Below are 23601 nucleotides of genomic sequence, written 5' to 3' on the forward strand. Positions count from 1 at the left end.
GTACCGTCTTTCTTCTTCACTAATATCACGGGGGCTGCCCAAGAACTAGATGATTCTCGAATGACGCCTTTGCATAGCATTTCTTGGACTTGATCGTTAATTATCTTGCGTTCTGACGGGGACACACGATAAGGTTTTTGTCGGATTGGCTGGGCGGCTACTGTGTTGATGCGGTGACGAGTTCTGGACGCAGGAATTGATGGTGGGCCATCGTGCTGCGCAAAGTAGAATACCGAGGTGTGTTTCGTAAGCAGGGCCATCAACACTCGACGCTCGTGATCACTGAGTGATTTATCAATCATGGAAAGTATGTTCGAGCTCCCGGGGCTCGAGACACTAGCTCCTCCTCCGTCGGGTAGCTCTGTAAGTACTGCCACCGATACGGGCGAGTCTTCGCGAAACGTGGTAATCTTTAGGCCTTGGGGTGGAAGTGGAACAGGTTCAGTGGAACAGTTTAGCGCCCACAGCCCCGCACATCCATTGGTCATGAGACCACGCTGTGCGGAATTAACACGTTTTTCTTGAGGCAGTTCTGATGTACAGGTTCCACTGCAGCATCGAACGAGATAGTAGTCGGAGATGAACATGCGACGGCAACACGCATCGCGGATAAGGCGGGCACAACTGTATCATCTCACACGCAAACCACACACTCCGGGAAAGATGCACCTTCAAAGACCACAGGCGAGACACTGGTGTCGACACTGAGATCTCCCGTCCGGCAGTCAACATTGGCACCACACAATTGCAAAAAGTCAATCCCCAGAATCACGTCATGCGAGGAGCGAGAAAGAACAGTAAACTCTGCATTAAAAATTTTCCCACCCAAACACACGTCCACGTTACACACACCAACCGGGTATAATGATTCACCACTGACTCCATGGAAACTTGTGCACTGGTCCCAACGAAACATAACCTTGCGTCCCAGAAGTCCTTTAAGCCCCGCACCCATGACCGAGACAGTTGGTCCCGTGTCGACTAAAGCCATTGTAGAGACCCCATCAATCACTACATGAACCTTATTTTTCAGCATGAAAATAGCTGGAGGCAGTTGAGTCGGCAGCGCAAATTTTCCAGCGACCTCACCTCCATCGGCCGCGCTGGCAAGTTTCCCGGCGGGGGGACACGAAACGGCGCCGAGGCGATGGTGACGTGAATCGCGGCCGAGGGGATGGTGATCGGGAGGCTCGGAAGGCTGGTGGTGGCGTCAGAGTACGGTCGGAGGCAGGGCAGCGGTAGCGGTTCCGGGTTCTTTCTTCTCCAATGTAGGTCTCCTGGGCGGTGCATCGGTCTCCTTCGGGAGTGGCTTCCTGAAGTGGAGTCTCTTGGCCACTGAGTGCGCAGTGTACGACCGCTAGACCGCATAGCCGGCGCTGACGGTCCGTAGTTCGATACTCGACATCGGCTACAGTACCTAGCTATATGGCCAGGCATGCCGCAGAAGTAACACACTGGCAAAGGGCGAACTTCAGAATGTGGATTGAAGTATTCTGCCGAAGACATCGGTTGAGGGTAACGAGCCTCTTCCCCATGGAAATCGTAGGTAGCCGCAAGTCTTCGTGGATGAAAGTTGCGTGGGCATGGATCAAAACGTTGAGGGGACGAACCATTGCGTGGGGGTTCGGTCGTACCGTAATGGGGTTCGTCCCTGCAGCCGTGAAGGTCCGCGACGTTCACCGGGTGGTTCCAAGTAGCCGAAGGGGGTTCCCAAAGAGTGTCTTGGAAAACGGAGGAGCTGCAGCGTGGCGCCGCATAACGTGCCTGTTCGTCATGCCGCTGGAGCTCCTCATGGACTATCTGGCGGATGGCGGACGAGAGGTCTGCGTGCGGAGGACTCGTGTCAGCACTTGCTACGGTCGTTACATTCGCCAGCCATCCAAACTTTGGTGTAATTCGGCGAGTCTTCAGCGCCTCGAACGTACGGCAGTGCCGTATCAATTCTGATATAGTGTTCAAGTTCTCTTGACAAATGAGGAAGTTATACACGTCTTCCGCTGTTTCCTTTACCACGTGCCCCACTTTATCTTCCTCTGTCATTTTAGGGTTAATGGTTCGGCACAGCTTCAAAATTTGTTGGATATAGGTAGTGCAAGTCGCGCCGGGTATCTGAGCTCTCTGGGCTAGTGTCGATTCCGCATGTTATTTCTTTGTTTCCCAGTCACCGAAACACTTCTCGATCTCCTCAATGAAGCGTGTCCATGTAGTTAGCATGAAGGCGTGGTTGTCATACCATACCAACGCCGTGCCGGCCAAGAAGAACACAACGTTCCTAAGCTGAGTGGCAGCGTTCCAATTATTGTATTGGCTTACCCTTTCGTAATGAGCTAGCCACTCATCCACATCTTCCTCTGCCGTCACCGAGAACGTGCGTAGCTCTCGGTAGTGCTGGATAGGGACTGAGTTCGCCGAGGCACTGCTGGTGAGGGTACTTTGCTCTGTGGTCATGATTGAGCGCGACGGCGAAAGTCCGGTGAGGCCACGGCTTCGGTGTATTTCTTGAGCTAATGGCTCCGTTGTAGGTCGTGGGAGTTACCCCGCACAGCTCCACCAAATGTTACACACGAGGTGTTTAATGGAGAACCAGATGACTCTGGTTGATAGGCGCGTTGTGAGAGCGGTCTTGTCTTGTCTTGTCTTGTGTCCCAGACAGTGGCGCGTACCCACTATGGGGGATTGGCCAAGAAGCAGGCGGTTTTCCGTAAGGTTAGAAGTATAGAGAAACTAGATTTGAATAGTGGAGCGTGGGACGATAGAACTGTAATTTAGACTTGCAATGAAAGTATTGGTAAGAATTTTGATAAAATAATTTAACGTAAAGGAATTAAGTAATAGAAACTATGGATAATTGTAGAAAATCAGCAAGGTACTCTTTTTGTCTCTCTAATAAAATTGTAAACAGCAAGAAAAGCATCCCTGTGGCTGGTTCCCAGTGAAGTTGCCCCAAAAGAAAGAATGTTTGTCGAGGTTAGTGATAGGCCAAGTGTGGTAAATGAGTATTCTAATATTCTTCTTTGTCTTAGAAAGCGGCGGCATGAGAGAAAATAATGTTCGATAGTTTCAGGTGCACTGCAATAAGAACATAGAGGGGACATCGCGAGACCAGACCTGTGTAAGTAAGTCCTGCGGCAGCTTGGCTAACGTCGTTGTCTTCTTTCTTCCACCTGGCTGCCTGCACTGCAGCCATGGTTCATGACGGAGCTCGTGACATTATTATATATATATATATATATATATATATATATATATATATATATATAGTGGTGGAAGTGCCTTAATATCGCTTTGACCTCTGCGAATTTGTCTCCTGGAGCTGCGTTCTGGTCGCCGCTTTTGCCGCGCACCCACCGACATGTCCCAAGCCGAGCCAGCAGCGCCCACTCGCCCAGTTCGAGTGCCAGCCACCATACCCTCGTGGTCTGTAAGCAGCAGTCACCGCGATCCTGATATGTTCGCTGGCCTGCCTGGCAATGACGTCGAAGACTGGCAAGACCACAGGGACGATGCTTCTTAATTACGGAACGTTGCCTCCTACGTCAGTGAGGTCGCCAAGACATGGTTTAAGAATCGCGAGCAAAGCTTCAGTGATTCTTCTTCTTTCAAAGAGCATATTCGGCGCATTTTTGGCACGGCCACAGTACTCACTGAAGTTGCGAACAAGCTCTCTGAACACGTGCAACATTATGGCCACTAACACACGTCATACACTGAGCATGTTCTCACGCTTTGCCGTCGCGTTGACAATGCCATGCCAGAAACTTACCGTGTCCGCCACCTGCTCAAAGGCATCGTATCTATTGCTTTGAAGGCTCTTGAGGCGCCAAATTCCAAAAGTAAAACTGTTTGCAGCCCGACTCATCCGATAACCCATCGACCAGCAGTGCTGATCTCGGAGCTCTTATTCGAGCTCTCATTCGTGAAGAACTGGAAGCTTACGATTTGTCACCGTCCTCCAGCGTTCACGTTCACCTTGCTGCTAACAGCCTATGTGGCATCGTTAAAGAGGCGCTGGCCTTCCTGAACAGCGCCAATGATATAACCACTTCTCTTTGCCTGTCACCGCCTTCGTACGGCCACATTGCTGCAATGCCATCCGTGTCTCTTTGCGCCACGTCGCCTTTAACGGTTTAAGGTCGGCTAGCACCTTCAGTTACACGAACGCCCAATCCGCCTGACTTCTGTCTGGCGTCAGACTTGCGACTACTGCGATATACGTGGGCACATCCCTCTTTTGCAGACGCCGCCAACAAGACGAATGACGAGGCTGCGTTGGCTGTGAGAATGATGCGCTTTCTGCTCCGCGGTCATATAACCGACTCTGATAATCCGTCCTCTCACCGATATCCTTCTCGAGCCGGCTTCTGCAACACGCCCCCGAGTTCACGTACACTAGAACGCTGCTGCCCATCGCCATTCCGAAGCTTCATTTTTCGGCTTCGCTTGGCTTCTCAACTCCCTGTCCAGCCTCCGGAAAACTAACCAGTGCAGGTTTTGGAGACAAAGCTGCAGTTTCGCGAACTGTTCTAATTTTTCCTGAGCACCCGGCAAACATTTTATCGGGGTCTGTGGAAGGTGTGCGGTTATTGGCTTTGGTTGACATGGGAGCTACTATTTCTGTCATGCATGCGGACTTGTGCTCTCGCCTGAAGGAAGTGAAAACCCCTTACATTGGACCGTCCCTGCGTGGAGCTGATGACGCAATTATTCGACTCTCCGCACAATGTTCTGCACGCGTCATCATTGATGCATCCGTCACCACATTCCGTTCGCGGTTTTATTCCCGTGCGCTCACGAACACATATTAGGGTGGGACTTTCTCTTCTCGGCGTCCGCTGTAATTTCCTGCCGTCAATGCGTCGGGTAAATGACCGAGACCGACCATTCTACTGATGTCGACAAAGGACGAGGGCCTTTCTTCGTAGCTGCGGATTCTGTGCTGCCTCCCAACCAAGAGGAACGTCTTATCCTCTCGTCCTCCGCCATCATCGATGGCGACGATGTATTCCTCACTTTATACGGCCGTTGTCGTTACCATAGGGTTGTCTTCGCTTCAAGTCTGGTGCGTTTGAAAGATGGTTGTGCCTCCATGACCGCTATGAATACAACCCAGGAGTTTCTTCGGCCTCAAGGCATGACTGTCACTTCCTGCTTGGACACTCAACCATTCTCCGTTCATACCCTTGATGCTTCTCAAAATACCCGTCGACCGGACATATCTGGTACTCTATCTGGCCTTGCTTCCACAATAAGCCCTGAACTTACCTCTTCGTACACTCAGGCATCAGACAAAGCGCCAGACATCCTTTGATGGCAATTTGTCTTTACTTGGCCAGACTTATGTCGCATTCCAACCCATCGACACCAATAGCAAAACTATTGTGCGTCGTCGTCCCTACCGCGTCTCCTTACTCGAACGCCAAATCATCGAGGACAACGTCGCCGACATGCTGGAGAAGAACATCATACGGCCCTCTGCAATTTCTTTCTCATCAGCCGTCGTTTTAGTAGAAAAAAAAAAGACGAATCGGTGCGTTATTGTGTAGATTGCTGCGCGTTCAATAAAATGACTGCGAAGACGTCTATTTGATGCCGTGTATCGATGACACACTTGATTCCTTGCGAGGGGTGCAATATTTCTCGAGCCTAGGTCTTCGTTCAGGCTATTGGCAGATTCCAATGGATGAAAAGTTGGCAAACACAGACCGCCTTTTCTACTCCTGATGATCTTCACGAGTTCAACGTAATGCCTTACGTTGAACTAGTTGAACACCTTTGAAACACTGATTAACACTGTTCTTCGTAGCCACAAGTGGAACACTTGCCTATCTTTTCTCGATGGCATTGTCGTCTTTTCGTCGACTTCTCCTGAAAATTTGCAGCGTCTCGACGAAGTGCTCACGTGCTTTCCAAGTGCTGGCTTTCAACTAAACACTAAGAAATGGCGCTTAGCTAGCACAGAGATTAATGTTCTCGGCCATGTTGTAAACCAATACGGCGTTCAACCTGATCATGATAAGAATTACGCAGTGCTAAATTTCCACGCCCACCTTGTGCGAAAGAACTGCGTAGCTTCTTCAGGTCTCGCCTCGTACTTCCGGCGTTTTATCCGGGATTTTCCACTATTGCCGCGCCCCTCCATAGACTTCTTGCCAGTGCGAGTTCCTTTCACTGGTGCGATCGCTGCGAACCCGCTTTTCAGAAACTTAAGCGCGCCTTAACCTCGCCATCCGTTCTTTGTCATTTCGACAGTAGGGCTCCCAATAAACTGCAATCTGAAGCTTGCAGCCAAGGAATTCGCCCCGTGCTGCTGCAGCGCGACCGCGCTTCTCACGAGAAAGTCGTCGCATACGCAAGGCGCTTTAGACTTCTGCGCAACAGAATTACACCATTACCGAACAGGAGTGCCTGAATGTTGTACAGTCCGTGAGAAATTTCACCCATACCTCCGTGGTCGACATTTAACGGATAATACCGATCCCAATGCTTTATGTTGGTTGCCAACGATCAAAAACTTCTCAGGACGCCTTGGCCGCTAGATCCTCATATTACAAGCACATGATTTCGATGCCGTTTATAAGTTCGGAAGAAAGCACCAAGACGCCAACGCATTTTCTCGCTGCCCATTACCGTCATATTATGGCAACGTGCTGCGTGGAGATGGACCAAGGGCACAACACTTTCGCATACGTAGGCCACTCACAGAGTAGTTTCTGCGTGAATTTCTTTCAATTACAAGCACAAGAAGTAGCAGCGTGGCGGCACCCTCTCGGTTACCACCTTTTTGCCCAACTTTTGCTCTAGAGCTAATATACAAGTATATGCTCCAACTTCACCTAACATCGAACTTACCCGGTAAGAACTTGTTTCAGCAACCTCAAGAGGAGGCTGAATCGCCATTCAACTATTTAAATTTTGTTTAATACTGTAATTTCTTTAAACAATAAGTTTACGAAGCCAGTTGAAGCCACAAAGACGGTAAGCCAGAAGTATAGGTAAATTCTGGTTGAAGCCAAAAGTATACGTAAATTCATGCACTACCCATCATTCTTATTGTGGGTCAACCATAGTGTTGCCTAAACTCCGAGGTCGCGGGATAGAATGACGGCCACGACGTCCGCATTTCGCCTGGGGTGGAAGGCGAAAACACCCGTGTACTTAAAGAACCCTCAGGTGGTCAACATTTCTGGAATCCTCCACTACGGCGTGCCTCATAATCAGAAAGTGGTTTCGGCACGTAAAACCCCATAATTTCCATGGTGTTTCCATGTACGAGAATTTGGGGGGATGTGTGTCAGCGCCTGGCGGTTTTCTGACAAGATATCGTGTGGGACGTTCCTGCGCCTAAAGGTGGATGACAACAAATGGATGACGACAAGTGTAAAAAAGTTTCTGCAGTTATATAAATTCACCTATTGAAGCCTAGACGGCGTAACGGGTCATTTGGGACATGAAACGGAAGGACGCACGAGACGGAGTAAAATATGATCCCGCCCACCAAGACTAAGATTGTTACGCATTAAAAATCCATCTATAAAGGGCCGACGCCCGTAGTGCCGTGATGTGAGCACTCGTGGCATCGCCTTGCCACCGAGTAGGCTAAGAATGCTCGGTAGAGCCCTTGACGCAGCCCCCGAAGCGATACTTAGAGAGCTAGAGAGAGCACCCGATACGAAAATTTGGGAGGCTGCGGCAGAGGTCAAGGAAGAAGTACTCGACACTTTGAAGAATCGAAGAGTGTTTGTGGTGGTGCCCAGCTTTTTGCGCGCGACAGCAGGCACGCGTTTACGATGTGCTGAAGCCATCACTTCCGGGTCGAAGGAAGGTTGGAAGTCGGGGCCGGCGCGTGATGACGAGCATCACGGGTGCGCGCTGATGGTATGCGTCGCGAAGATGCGGGATGACGCGACTGGTATTGTGGCGAAGGTTTGCAACACACCGTATTGGGACTCTCGAGGACAATGCCGGAGCCTGAAGAGCCACAATAGGCGATCCGCAGAGCCTTGTCACGTTTGGCTCAGGAGGTGGCAGTCGTAGTTCCGTGAGCAAGCCCTCTAGAAGCTCCCATTGTTTGTGGTGGTAGTGAAGCAGTGGATCAGTCATGTAGTTAATGTAGAAGTCGCTGGCCAACAGCATAAACCAGAGTGCGGAGCTTTTATTATGAAACTCCTAAAGGTCATAGATTCGCGGGACGCCTCCTGGCGCAAATTTGTTGCACATGTGGTCGCCGTTACTGGATCTCGGGCATGGCTGGCTCGGTCGTGCGGAGTCACCAGTTATGCGTAGGTGGGTTAGAGGAGGGCCTTTGTAGCCATGGTTCATTAGATCGGGCCCGCCATGATGGTGATGGCATCGTGGAGTGACAAGTGGATGCGAGTGTTCAGGACGGGTGCGTTGGGGTGTTCCACTCTGCTTACGAATGTCCACGTGGCGTTCTTCCTTGGCGGCTATCGTTAACTGTCACGCCATTACAACATTTGCGATCGTTGAGATGGAAGAAATTTCATTTATCTCTTAATCAATTTTGATGACCTGAACTCATCATGAGCGATCATCATACACTATGCACGTCTAGCTCTAACTCTCATTAGAAAAGATTATTTCGCTGTATAATCAATGTCAAAATTGGGAAACGTTTTGATACATGTAGACGCGTCTATATCGGAGCGATAACATTGTAGCAATGGTTAGTGAATCCAAAGCGGTCACTGGAAATACCGCATGCGAGTTAACGTGGACATTGAAGGCACGCTCGCCCCGTTGGCGACTCTGCTCCCGTACTGTCCCGCTATCGACCATGCAAACGTAGGCACGCGGGGAGGTTTAGAACGTCACCAGAGGCGTGACAGACGACCAGTGCTCTTGTGTTAGAGAAGATGAGGCTAATTTGACTTATACTTGCGCTCCGCTCAATTAGCTCTGAAGCACAGCCAGGACAGCATTCTGCTTTCCTTGGAAGGCAGTAGCCTCCTGGGCTCGCTATTGTGTTCCTTCACTGCAGCCGCTTGCTTACCGTATGAACTAGATTATAGCTAGGCTCAGAATATAGGTCATTGCCTGATATTGACTTGACCACACGATGACCCAAATGTGTTAAACACCTGTATATAAGAAGAGCTCGGACATTTTTTCCCTTATCTGATTTTGTCAGTGGCTGATGATTCAGCCAACGTAAAAAAAGAGCTTCACTTTCTGTGAAGCATTCAATCGAATTTTAGATAAAATGCATTTTCTTTTCTCAGAAGGCAGCAAACTCACGGGTAGATATTAGCAGAGAATCTATGTAAGAGACTCTATAGGATATAGGATTCATTACAAGCTATAAATTGTTGTTGCTGTTTCTCAGTGTTCCTTTTTGGACGTGTGTCATGGATACGTGGTGTTTAGTGATAACATAGGTGTCAACAACAAGCTTTCTTTATCCTAATAATATCACACTGCTTTTGCTTTTTTGCTTTCCTGCAGTTACAAACAAACGACGCGGATGCAAGTTGGTCTGAATACCGACAAAAGACCTTGAGTACATCACCGGCGAACATTAATGACTTCTACTTGAGGATGCTCCAAAAATATGGCGTTGATAACGAAACAATCCAAGGACTCTCCTCCGAAATCAGCAAATACGAGACTCGACGTAAGAATAAAATATTTTTAACGTACCCTTATCCTTAACCTTAGATGTTATGAGCTGATCTGCGGTTCACAGCTTGTTTCGTTCAGAGGGCCGCCTTTGCCTCGCTCCAGTGCAGATTAAAAAAAATGGGTTACGACGCTAAGCACACTACGACGAAGTCATACGCAAATGACATATACGAGTGCCAACTTCGTACTTTTTCATCACCAGAGACCACGAAATTTTATACACCAATCCTAAGTGTGAAGTAATGCCTGTAGAGATAGACTAATCGAGGTGATAAATGCTGACACTGCTCGTAAGCCATTGATCTGTACTGAATTAGCATGCGGATAGGTTCCTGCAACAATCACCCCTGTATATTCCTGTGTACAAGTCAAACAATTGTATAACACACACACGCTACTTCTCGCGAGTTCCCAAAAAAGAGATGGTATAAAGGCACAGCTGTGTATACTACCCGCCTATGTTAACTCGGTTGGAATGGTCAAACATTACGTGCGATTGTAGGCTCATCGCGAAGCTTTTATGTAAACAAAATATTTACGAACTGTAGATGCTAGGAGAGTGAAGTTTTAACCAACGCCTTGAATAGGGGCAGAAAACCAACATTTGCTGCACCGCAGGCTTTACCCTCCGTCTAACCCTTCACTCACTTCAACCGGCAGAATCACTCGGCTAAAATCTCGGCATCTAAATAAGTTGTACGCGACTTCTTAAGCATCTTGAACCCCGTCGGTGGCGTTGCGTGTTGCCTTTGACGTACTCGGGCCGAACACACGAACCAGAATCGTGTGCCTGAAGGCCTGAAACCACGTCTCAAAAACATACAGATGCAAAATGGTGACTGGAAGCTCGAAACACTGCAACTACTGCTTGAGCGCTAAACAAGACTTCTCACCTAGGCGACTGCAGATGATTATAGCCAAGTGTGTTTCTTAATGGTAAATGTCGGGTGTCCCAGGGTAGCAACGAAAAAAAGATGTAATGCCCTTTTCCCATTTATTGTTATTCCAGGGTGTCTAAACATGCCTTTAAAAAATTTCAGTTTCGCCCGTAGTTGACAGTTGCACAAAGTAAGGATAGTGATGCTAGCGCGCACACGCACACTTGAACACATCACGCTAGATGACCGCGGGCTCTAGTTGTCAAAACGCTGGCCTGAGCAAGCGCGGCAGCACATTAGTGCTGTCTATTGCTTCCACCAAACAGCGGCGAGAAAACAATACGTACAAAGGTATGAGCTGTCTGCAGATCGCTTTCGAGGTACAAACGCGCGGGACCGCGCGCCGCCGTGCAAAGTACGCAGTGGCTGGCGGTGTAGAAGCCCTCCTCCCCACTCTGTCCCGCGCTGCCTCCCCGCTTTCCTCGGTTTCTCACGCGATATTGAGCCGCGATCGTCCGTTCATTCTCCCGGTCGCTGAATACGCTGTCGCTGCCGGAGCCCAACAAAGCTCTCCGCTCCCTCCCTCCCATACTTCCATGGCCTTTCGCGCTTTCTCTTGCTCTCCGCCTTCCTCCCTCGCGCGCGCCAGATTGAGCCACTGTCGTTGGGTTTCCCCGCGTGGTTTCACTCGTACATACAGTATAGGGCGCGCAGCGACGGCGTTATCGCCCTTGGACATTGCACGGAACATCACGATGCCGCCGACGGCAAGAATGCGCCTGGAGTGTCCATATAATTGCTATCGCAATAAATAAAATGCATTCTAACAGCCTACCAGTACCACTTACCTCCAATTACTCAGGCAACTATGTCAAGGAGACCATGTTCGTCGGGCTACGGTAGCCGCGCAGCCTACACGGCAAGCCCTCTCATCTGGCCTTTTTGACAAAGACCGTTGCCCGCCGTGGTTGCTCAGTGGCTATGGTGTTGAGCTGCTAAGGACGAGGTCGTGGGCTCGAATTCTTGCCACGGCGGCCGCTTTGCGGCGGGGGCGATATGCGAAACCACCCGTGTACTCAGATTTAGGCGCACGTTAAAAAAAAAACCAGGTGGTCCAACTTTCCGGAGTCCCCAGCTACGGCGTACCGCATAATCAGACCGTGCTTTTGGCTCCTAAAACCACAATATTCAATACAATGGTTGGTCCACTGTTAAAAAAATATTGAATTTCTATAGAGCTGCCGCGTACGGTTTCTTTAAATTATGGGGTTTTACGTGCCAAAACCACTTTCTTATTATGAGGCACGCCGTAGTGGAGGACTACGGAAATTTCGACCACCTGGGGTTATTTGGAAGCCTGTCATGTGTGTGTGTGTTTTTTTTTTCTCACTGTTGTCTAATAACTTGTTACTGATGGCTCTGTCGCTGTCTGCCAGGCACTGCCGTTCAAGCCCATTGTGGCTTTGGCAAACGCGATTCTTCCACTGTAATGATTCTCAAGTTATCAATAAAGTATTATTATTATGATTTAACGTGCACCTAAATCTAAGTACACGGGTGTTTTTCGCATTTCGCCCCCATGGAAATGCGGCCGCCGCGGCCGGGATTCGATCCCGCGACCTCGTGCTCAGCAGCCCAACACCATTGCCACTGAGCAACCACGGCGGGTTTCGGTTTCTTGTACTCGTGAAAAAAATGAGCGTGTATCGGTCGCACTAGAGCGCTTGGTTTTATGCATATCTAAGACGCGCCGTTGTATAGACCGATGTATCGGCGAGGAGAAGCATAGCCTCGAACCAGCACGCCGCGCCGCTCTCCTCCTCGCACTGGTATATGCGGATCGCCATTCTTCAACCAGTGTCATTTTCGGCACCCCCCAGCGGCCGCTTGGAACGGCAGCAGTGCCATTCCGAAATACTGCGATTCTAGCACGCTCCGTGTGTAATTACTGTGGTGACACATGGCTCAAGGTCGACGGGTTATTCTTGTACTGTACTCCGCTGCACAGATAAGTTTCAGAAGAGAATTCAAATATCATTATACAGCCGCGGTGACTCTGTGGACTCCGCTGCTGCTGCAGTTACATACAGGTGGGAGCTTTCAATTACCAGCATGAACAGAAGGGACTTAGGTCATCAGTGTCGTGGCCTGTATGTTCAGACGCTTGTGTTTCCAGTGCGCGTACGGCGACGAACTGGGTAGCCTTCATTAAACTGCGATATGAACGAAAGGAAGATGCGAATTTGTCGCGGTCAACTGATGTAAGTGGACGAAGTGAGCTATTTCTTTGTGCACGCACAATAAAGTTATTCTTTCGGAATGTGTTCAAAGTTCACATGGGCTCTCGAGACCTTCTGAATCTCTTCGGCAAGCTGTCCAGCCAATGTCGCGCCTCGTGCGCTTTATCTCATGAGAAAACAAAGCTGCAGTTGCAAAGAGTAGTTCATCTTTCAGCTCTCCCGAGTTGCCGAGGTGACATTGCCTATGCGTCACTCGAGATCTAAGAGATCCCACATACTTTCAACGCATCGCGTGTGTCTGGTTGACGACGTCATTATCACGGCCACTGTCACCAGATCCCTTTGGCGAGTACTCCATATTAATGGCCTTTCCGGTCGCGTAATATTTCAGTTGTTTATTTTGTAAAATTTTATGCCCACATACCAAGGTAAACAAAGTTTGGAAAATCTTACCACAAGAATTTAAGCACCACCAAACCTAGCAAAACGTGTTTACTCATAGCTTCGCTGTTACATGGATTGCGATGAACATTGCGGCACACCGCGTGACACACGAAGACACGCCGGACTGTTGTCACCTGAGGGCGACTTCAACAGTATTCAAGGTCTGATATACAATAATAACACGTTGCACGTACAATACGTATTATATGTACGTATCGACAATGTGGAGATTTGACCCGCCTGCTGTTTGAATCGCGGGCTGAGCTGTGGTAACCCTTGTAGGCCTGTCGCCTTTAGTTAATGTGATTATATCGAAGCTCACAGCTTTAGTAACGCCCCAATATGAAGCTTCCCAATCGGAAAAAAGTTGTAGTGACCTCTCAAGAAGACGCAAGAATTTGCCACTTGTAGTCAACAGCACGTTCTCTGAGCACCATCCATTGATATCCCACGTAACAGCTAGGCGACGGACGATAGCGGACGCCGTTACCGCAAAATCGCCGTGCTCTCGATAAAACGGTCTACAGACCACATATTTTGTAGCCTCGTAGCGCTGATGTCAGTCACGCCGCTACCCTTGACACAAGGTGCTGACTTCTGGTCAGGACTGTTCGAGACACGAGAAAATTGCTGGACTTGCGGTGTGTGTTTGCATGTTGTGTTTTTTAGACGTGTTCTTCTGAGTGGGATGTACAATGGTTGTTCGTCTGAGCGGCAGTGTGCCGTCATCGGCTGCGCCAAAAATCAGCGAACGCGGAAGCTCCTCATGCAAGAGCCCTATGATAAACAAAACAACAAAACACCCTCCATGTATTTTTTACCAGTCGACACGACATGTTCATAAATTTATTTCGTAAGCATTCCTCCTCCTGTCTGTAAAATGCGGCAAGATGCACTCTATAGACTTACGTTTGGTCCTATGGCAGAATATATGAGAATGACTTATGACTAGGTATGAATACTATTTATGATTATGACTACATGTGGAGAGTGCGGATAGACATTAACACTAATTAAGCCTAATAAAATCTAGTAACGGCAATTACGGTGAAAGTAGCTTTAGCTTATTGAAGAGTTAAGCATATTTAAGCATAGTCAGGATAATTTAAATTATTTAGGTAAAAATAACATATTCGAGCGTAATCAGTTTTCATTGATTTGTTTATCGTAAGTCTGACTGATTGTCTGACCACTATGTCTGACTGATATGCTTCAACAGACGAAACATTTTTCGTCTGCCATATGTTGCGTTTTATCTGATCTTTTACTTATGATTTCGGGTGGCGCGCAATCTAATCCGGGTTCCATGAAGAAAGTCGAAAGTGATGCGTTTGCCCAGGCCCTGAGCACCATACACACGCTTGAAAATGACCTTGCCGCTCTTTTAACAGGGTGAAAAAGCAGTGCTGAACAGAGGCTGCTGCTCATAATGAAATCAAGCAACTAAACGCTAGAGTTGCGGCATGAGAACATTTTATAGCATCACTTGTCAGTGTGGAAACCAAGACTGATGCCCTCAGCGTCATTTCAAAACGAATGGCGGCCATTTCATCTAAATGTAACGACACGGAAAACAAATTGCGGCGTTCGAATCTCGTTTTTTTTTTCCGCCTAGACGATCATCCCAATGAGGATTGGGCATCGACCGAATAGCACATAATCAAATTTGGCTCATAAAACTGGGCGTTACATTAATAGGTCAACAGCTTGAGCGCGTGCATCGACTTGGTAGATTTGTTGCCTGAAAACGAAGGCTTGTCATCGCCAAGCTAACTTTCTTCAAAGATGAAGAGCGCATTTTGTCTTGTGGACCGAGGCTTCAGGGGACAGCTTTCTCAGTCCGAGAAGATATTTCACAGGCAACTCGGCAGGTCAGAAAGAAGCTAATTGAATTCGCCGAAAGACAGAATAAGTCCTTTAAGCTTTTGGTTGACAAACTAATAATCGGCTCTGTAACATACGTCTATGAAAGCATGCCTAACGCTGTCGTCGAGTTAAACAGATAGCTTCCAGGTCGGAAGGGACGCCTGAAGTTAGGAAATTGGAAGTTAGACAACCCTTTCTTCGCTGCAACTGTCACAACCCAGGGCACATTGCTGCGCATTGTTACAAGGCGAAGGTTGTGTTTTTACCGGTCGGTTTCAATGACGAGAACATCAAGCTGATCGAACCGTACATGCGCGACCTTGAAGTAAACGGGAAACCATGTGGCGTACTGCGTGACTCCGCGGCTGTTATGGACGTGGTTCACAGCTCTTATATGGAAGCCTAGGTGCCCATGGCTCAACGCGTCTAGATTAAGCAAGGTCTAGAAGCTCATAGCGCATGCATTCCGGTCACAAAGGTATCTAATAAAGATCCTTTCGGCACACTTGAGACGGAAGCTGCAGTACCACCTACGCTTCCTCCGTAGGATCCTTAACTGCTCGCAAACAGGTCGGATTAGATTCGGCGCAAGAAAGCGCTAATGTTCAGGGAGGCTAGTGCGTTGGCACAAATGACAGCGAATACTTGTGAGTTAACTGCAGTAGCAGTCGCATAAACGGCTCTAACTGAGGTGAATGGCTGTTCGCAACCTTAGAAAGTGGAGATATAGAATCCTGCCGCGTTGGAACCACAGATGTTTGGATCTGCTCTGGCAGAGGCCCCGGTAGTAGAAGCAGCCGAGTTATTGGAAGAGAGTTCGCCAGATCTGCTTGTAGCGCTGGGATGAAAGTTTTTTTCTTTAATTGTTGCGGGTGGTTGGGCTGAGCCTCCGAGAACTCAATTGAGGACGGAGCCGTTTCTTCCAAAACGCACATGACACCTTTAATGCATCAAACAAAAATAGAAACACCTAAAATGACTACTCAATGAAAAACTCATAACCAGAAACAAAATACAGTAAGAACTATAATAGTAGCCGCAGCACTGTAGTTAGGGGCAGGTTATGTGTGATCGTGCACGTAAACTGTTCCACGCGAAGGGGTGGAAACGAGGCGGTGAAAGAACTGGCGTTGGTCTCGCCACAATGTCGATGTACTTGACCGATGAGCCAGCGACCAGAGTGCAGCTCCAGCTTAGAGAAGGGACGCAGGCGGCTTGGTGCGGACTGGTGGACGCGGTGTCTCGGCCAAGCAGCTGGGTGCAAACTGCGGCCCGTCTCCCGACTGCTCGAACTCCGCCTCCGGGCGCAGAAGTTTTCCGGCCTCGGGTAGAATATTTCATGCTCGGCAGGAGTACAGACGCCTGACAACAGGATGGCAGGAGGTCCCGGTCGGGTGAAACACTGGTGACTCGGGTCGGGAACCCAAAAGCCCATCTTTAGTTCCCGGTCTGGTGGGCGATCTTCACCCTTGCGTCGCTTACTCGAACCCTTCCACCATGGCACTGTTTCGCGCGCTCCACACATCCCAAGCTCCTCCGTCGGAATGGCTACAGCGGCTGTTACAGATAAGCAGTTAAGTCTTCAAGTCCGATAAAAACAAGGATCCAAGCCTGCGGAACATCCGAAGCAACCTAAATGGAGGTGTTCCATGGGCAAGGCTTCACGAAACGATTCCGGTAGAGCTTCCGGGCATTTTGTCAGTCACTAACGGAGAGGTTCGGGAACAACTCATTAAGAAACTAGTCTTTGAAGCGTAGCTGGAGCATGAACGAATAAGTCGTAAAATCCTGCAAGGATTTCAGGACTTATTTGGAGATTGGGGACGTTCTTCCTGCAACGCAGAGCAATTTGTAAGGATTTGCGACACATGTACGTGGGTGCGGAACTGGGTGAAAGGAAAGAGCGCCAATGAAGCTAGTGCAGATCACCCCTGAGCCCTTTCGCCGTCTATTAGTAGACACACCGGTAGGCCCACTTTCAGTAACGACCTCGGGATGCGATCACATTTTGACTGCGATTTACCCCGCTAACAAATTCCCCGAAGCGGTCCCACTTAAAGAACTCCGGTGGAAATAGTTAATGCGCTTCTCTCGATATTCGTGCGAGTTGGTTTTCGCGCCGAAGTACAGTTTGCCAAGGCACCAAAAAATGACAAATCGCACAAGGGAAAGTAGGTGACTGATCTCGGTCTTGTAATCAGACAGAGCCGTCGCCGTCCCTCTGAGCTAGAGGAGGCTGTGACACGAGATTTCCCCCAACGTCGCACAAACACCGATATTCGATCTTTGTTAGAGGTCGCCGGGTACTATCAGCGGTATATCTCTAGGTCTTCTGAACAAGCTACTGCTCTAACTGATGCTCTTCAAAAAACGTAGCCACAGGCATTTAGGAAGAAAAAAAAGGAATACTCTTTCAACGCCCTAAAGAGCACGCTGACGAGTCGGGCCGGTCTAAGATCACCGGACTACACGAAGAGATTTGTGGTTCATTGCGATGTGGGCAAGCGAGGCATGAGCGTCGTACTATGTCAAAAGGGGGAGAACAGCGACGAACACCCCGCCCTTTATGCAAGTCGAAAACTCACTAGTCGAGAACAGTCCTACTGCACTACTGAGAAAGATTTCGCATGTCTCGTATGGAGTGTTCAAAAATTGTCCTGCTACTTTGCGGGCTCGAGGTTCTTCATGGAAGCGGTTCATTGTCCTTTCAAATGGTTGCAGGCAACGTCTTCCAAAAATGGTCGTGTCCTACGCTAAATTCTCGCGTTACAGCAATATCCTTTTGGGAATGCCGACGGCCAAGGCGTCGGTTAAAATGCGCCTGAAGTCTCATTATAGTTACTGTCGCAATAAAGCGGAGACTGGGTTCGGTGACGTGTCTTCGAATGAGTCCATATGCGCGCTCAGACATGTAGTTAGTCGATGCATCTAACGTACTCCTACATGGAGTGGGCTTTCATACGTGAAGCCCCTGTAAATCTCTAAAATAAACTCCTTTTGTATCGCTCCTGCTCCTGAATGTACTCATCCCTGTGCCTTTAGGATTCGTGGCCGAAACGCCACGCCAAGCCGCCACAGGACGTATAATGCTTTTGCATAAAAAACTAAATTCGCACACGTTGGTACGCACGTTCACCGACTGCAAACAATAGCGTCGGCTACGCGTTATCTTCGTCAGGACAATGACAATTTTGGTGAGACAAAATAATGTGATAGCAATTGACCAATCGGTGGCTGCTGCCTTAGTGAAGATTGTTTTGGTACTTTCCATAGTCCTGTGGCTTTGTAGGTTGCGTGCAATCGTTTTTTCTGGGCTTTAAGCTTTCCAGTGGCTCGTTGACGCTTTGTTTCTGAATGATGTTGGAGGACGGCTTTGCAGATTGCAGTGGCCCGTTAACTCTTAGCCTAATGCAGTTTGTGTAATCAGCCCTCTATCACGTCCTCCCTTTAAGCTGCCTCGGCACGAAGAATTTCTCTCTTTCACGTCTTAGGGGGAACTATGCTAGCACTGAAAGGAACGTCCTCCCTTTAAGCTGCCTCGGCACGAAGAATTTCTCTCTTTCACGTCTTAGGTGGAACTATGCTAGCACTGAAAGGAAGGCACTGTATGCAAGTACTTTTAGCATGTAAATGTTACCAGGGGACATTTAGAGAGAAGTGTACCGCACTTTCACCTGTTGACCCTTATGCCATTTGTATATGAGCTCCTGTCTTTTTAGCACTACTGAGGTTTCTAGTATGACAGACCAAGTACTCCGAATGAATCTTTTGTCATTTGGTCGTAGGGTGCATGAGCGTGCGCTGGTGTTGAGCATATTTGATTGGGAATTTACTGCGGAGTAGTAACATGGACTTTTCTAGGCGTAAAAGTGTAGTTCATTGTAAGCTGGAAAAGCGCGCTGGCTACCTCTTACCAGTAAATTGTTTCGATGCGGCGCCACTCACATGCTCAGCGTCCCAAAGCACTGGCTAGCGCGACGGAAGCTGGTATGGTGTTAGGTGAAATTTCATGGGGCGCGTCCATGGCTAGAGCATCCGGCTGCTATGCTAGAGTCTTTGGATTCCACAGGAACCGTCGGAGATGTGTTAAAGCGAAGCTTTTTTTTTTTTTTTTGGTAGCCCAGCCAGACTTTCCTGCCCATAATAGCTGCTGGGTTTCTTTCTGTGTACCTTGTGGCCTGGCTTTCTATGCAGTCATTCAGTGATAAAATAATAGCTAGACCTTATTATTCTAATTGCTGCACTATGTTTACTGAAAAGCACAATTCCGTTGGGAACGCCAGCCTTTATATGCATACCGTCCTAGGGTTTGGGGTCTGGCCAGTCGCCTTGGTCAGACTTACACCAAGTAAAGGCAGGATCCGACCGCGTGTATTCGGCATGTTGACTCTACATACAATGTCCTAACACGGGGCGCCGATTCCGAAGACAGTATTAAGCGTGGTTACATGGTTCATAGGTGAAGGTCACCAGGTCTTGTTGTTTTCACTGATTCGTAGGTAATCGCTATGGTGGAAAAGGCTGTTCCGGATGTAGTCAGTTGCGTGGCATTTCTTTACCCTTTTCACCAAAGCTTCACTTCTCAGTATCTACCCTGCTGACTGGATCAGCAAAACGTTTTACAGCGAAGCTGTTAATGGGACTAGAAGTGCTCGAAGACGTTAAACGCAGCTTTTATCCGTTGTCGGGATCCTGGTATGGGATTCGGGTTTCGCACCCATGTGTGACATAAAGGATCGCTTGCCTAAGCTGCCGGAGTGCCTAAAACATGGTAGCTGGACTGCGCTATAACGGGATCTAGAACTAAGCCAACTAAACGGACCCAGGCCGTCGTCTATCTCTATCAACGAGAGTTGCTTCTTGGTGATGAGATAAGATCGGGAGTTTGGTGGAAGTGAGAAAAGTGTTTAGATTTGCTTATTTACAGCTCCCAACTCTGTAAGGTGATAGGAGCACGCTTCAAATGGGAGCAAATTACAGGACTGATCATACTACATATAAGCACACCACATGTCTGAGCACACTAGACGTATACAGATTACGTGTCTGAGCACACTCTGCACAGCAGCAAAGATCCGCTTTTTCAGTCTTCGTTTTCTCTACATTCACTAGACGGGCGATTTCGATTACTCTGTACCTGGCAATCAGAAGGGTCGAAGTGTTCAGAGCGCTCCACCCATGATTTCGCTGCAACATGTTGGACTCCGCCTCTGATGTCATGCAGTCACTCCCGCACATGACGCAACCAAGAGACAATTGGGAATATGAAGTCAACGTTGTTGCCATGGATGTCGTCAGCGCTGGTCGGTGCATCAGTTAGCGGGCTCTCCATGGAGATCAGCTTGTAGCGAGTTGAGAAGTCTGGATTTGACTATTGTTACGGCTTTCACAGAATGTGGTAATCGCTGTCACATTGAGGGGAGCTTCTTTGTTGGCGCGTCAATAATGAGCGCAGGGCTCCGTCTTCGTCTTGGCGGGCACTGGTGAAGGAATCACATCGTGGGATGCACCAAAAGAATGCCCATTCTTGTTTTGAGATGTGACGGTGCATTCTTAAAAAAAAACTGCTTAACATGACAAATTTATGCATGCTCAATATCGGGAAAATGATAGAGGCAGTATGCAGGCAAATATTCAAGAGTGTGTGTTTGCATGTGTGTCAATTAGAGTCTATATAAAAGTTGATAAACGCTCGTTTTCAGTCTGCATGAAAGAAGTTACATGATACGCTTCAAATGTTTGTCAGCTTTGGTGCACCAAATGCGGCAGAGATTCATTAATTTCAGCAAATGAGGCCGCTCTATAAGTGACGTGTACCGTAAGTTTGAGTGTGTAGATTATTATCTGTTTGAAAATAATTACTGAATACTCCTGTGCACCCGAGTTTTAAGCAGTATAACAGGCATTTCTCTTGTGTCTCCTCGGTGAAACATGTGAGGCACAGTATCTACAGCTCCTTGAATTCGAAAGGATGCTGTGAGGGACAAACGAGAAATGATTATTCTGTGCAACATATTTGCAGTTAATGTAGAAACTTACTTATTCAAATGTCCCAGACTGTCACATGCACATTACCGGCAATGTTTCCCAGGAGCATGAAACATTCGCGAAAGTCACCAACTTCAAAGTCAGCTAAAATATGGCGAACCTATAGTTTGCAGTCACGCGAAAACTTCATGCTACAGGTTTAAAGAGATGCCTTGGAAATATGTACGTTTATTTACTCTTCTGCGTCTGATACGAGAATTTCACTCTGTTTGTCCGGTATCGTCGATGATTAGAGAAGCCGCCTCCTGTAAATTTTCAAAAATGATTACATTTGCGTAACTTGTACTGAAAGTTCAATATGTGTCAGTGAATTGGGGTCATTGTCATTAATTACGGTTGCAAGTGTTTCGGTGTGTTACGAGCCTGATTTACGAGACGTGCAAAGTTTAGACAGCACCTTTGTCGTACCTACAAATGCAAGCCAGATCTACGGGGACTTGAGGACAACACCATCAGATGTTTGTGTGTATATGTATTAACAACATCAGCTTAGGCTCATGCGGATAATATAACAGCTTTCTAAAATATTTATGCAGCAAGTGCTCCAAAGTGTAACGCTTAGTTTCCGAATGTACTCAAAAAAGAGCGCGTTACAAAAAGTTTGCATTTCGTAGAAATGAGCGCATTCATAAGTGCAATATTGGTGCTATAATACGTGCACTCGCCAAAAATAGATAAACATTTTTATTTTTATTTTATTCTTTGTGGGTGCACGTTTAATGGCACCAATATGTTTCCTTGCCAGACGAGTTTTCGTCGAACACTTGGCTATAAGGGCAACCTATAGAGAAATTAAAGCTTAATAAGTAATTGCTGAACCGTATGTTTATTCCTTATTTCTTTGCGCATAACGATAATTGTAGTTTGTTTTTCTGGTGAATCTTGCGAACTACCATAGTGAAATTGTTTATATTTTTAGGAACTAAACGCGAAGACTGGGGTAACGTACATGCAAAGTTCTAAATGGGGACTTTAATTACGGTCTTTGCAATAAATTGCCGTAGAGGTGTTCCGAAGCGCTCTTAGTGTATTTCACGAGCAGCGCAAAATTTTGTTAGCTGCTCTGCCGTGACTGCGAATTTCACAAAGTTCAAGTTTACGGAATAATTAGTAGAGCGTTATGGTAAATTTGTGCGGAGTTATTTGCTTATGGTAAGATTGGCCTTGGTGAAGCATTTCTTAATGAAGTGTTCGCAGGTGTAATTCGAAAGTGTCATGGGCGTTAATGGCTATGCTATCCAAGTTTTCCAAATACCTGCAGGTTGCACCATGTTTTTATTTCGCAGGAAGGGAGGCAGTGGGTCTGCGCAATTTTTGGAAAAATAAAGAAAACACTTTCACGTTTAATCATTATTGATACGGGTTACAATTCAATACTGAACCCTCATTTTAAAGCCACAATCATCTTCCTTCAGATATTCAACTGCGGCGACTGCTGCTCCTGCGGGCGACCCTCCAGGATCAGTAGTTTGCTCCCGTCGGCCAGACGCGGTGGCACAAATTTATCCTAGTGAAGCTTTGGCAGCAACTAGCTTCCCTACAGACGGGTGCAGCTTCCCATTTGTTTTCCTTGAAGGGCCCCTCACCAGGTCTGGCCACTTTGAGCTGACAAGCGCCGTGCATACAATGCGCGCTAACAAAGCTGTCGGCTAAGTGTTACATCACTACAGCCGCGGGAAGAGCCGACATTTCAAACCGAACGCCGTCTGCTCTTCTCCTCGCGCGCGCTGCGCTCCCAGCCGGAGAGCGGATGTGCATCGAACAAGTGTGCCTAAGTAAATATCAGTGCTGTGGCGTCGTTCATAGTGGCACGTATTTTCGAGAATCATCCAAGGCAACATCTGTTATTTGCGTAAATGTTTGCTTCAAATGATGAATTAAAATTTAGAGAAATCATAAAACATTTAAAACAAAACTCCACGCGTTTCTTTAACGTGAGGCTTTCTTTGCCTCTTCCTTCGATTTTCCCACTGCTGCTGCTGCTGTGGCTGCTGTTGTCTGGCACACCGCTCTGGGGTGGGTAGTGGGGGGTAAGAACTTCTGTATACTTGACAGGAGTGAGTCAGAGAGGAAAGGCGACACGGTAAACTCGTTGGGACCCCACCGCGCCGAATGTGCACAGTGCCCTCTGGAGTACCCTAGGCGTCACCACTTCAGATTTTTGACAGCTGTAATTCTCCATGACTCCACTCAAAACCATATCAGAAAGTGGAGTCCCTCCTCTTCTACTAACGTAGATAGAACTGCAGAGAGGAGGGAGGAGAAGAGGCTGCTCCCATGCAAGGGGGCGGGGAGTAGTCGGTAACGTGAGAAAGCAAGCAAACCCTACTACTATACCACAGTGGTTGCGGGGAAATTAGATATGCTTAAGTTCAAGGCATGGTACAGTACGTACCTGCTATTTATAAAACAAAATACCATAAATATATCAAGCGGACAAATTATGCAGCCGCATTTATTAAAGCAGCGTCCACGCGACACAACGA

At 47.9% G+C, this 23601-nt stretch overlaps 1 protein-coding gene across 4 annotated transcripts in view; it reads left to right on the top strand.

The window, feature by feature from the left end:
- Window positions 1–23601, top strand: part of LOC129386722 (membrane metallo-endopeptidase-like 1) — a 76143-nt gene that overhangs the window by 21671 nt on the left and 30871 nt on the right. For all 4 annotated transcript variants that reach the window (XM_055074847.1, XM_055074848.1, XM_055074850.1 and 1 more), the window contains one exon: window positions 9463–9631. In XM_055074847.1, coding sequence (XP_054930822.1) covers window positions 9463–9631 — 169 coding nt within the window. The remainder of the gene's footprint in view (window positions 1–9462; window positions 9632–23601) is intronic.

Source organism: Dermacentor andersoni, chromosome 3 (genome assembly GCF_023375885.2).
Source record: "Dermacentor andersoni chromosome 3, qqDerAnde1_hic_scaffold, whole genome shotgun sequence".
NCBI classification, from domain to species: domain Eukaryota; kingdom Metazoa; phylum Arthropoda; class Arachnida; order Ixodida; family Ixodidae; genus Dermacentor; species Dermacentor andersoni.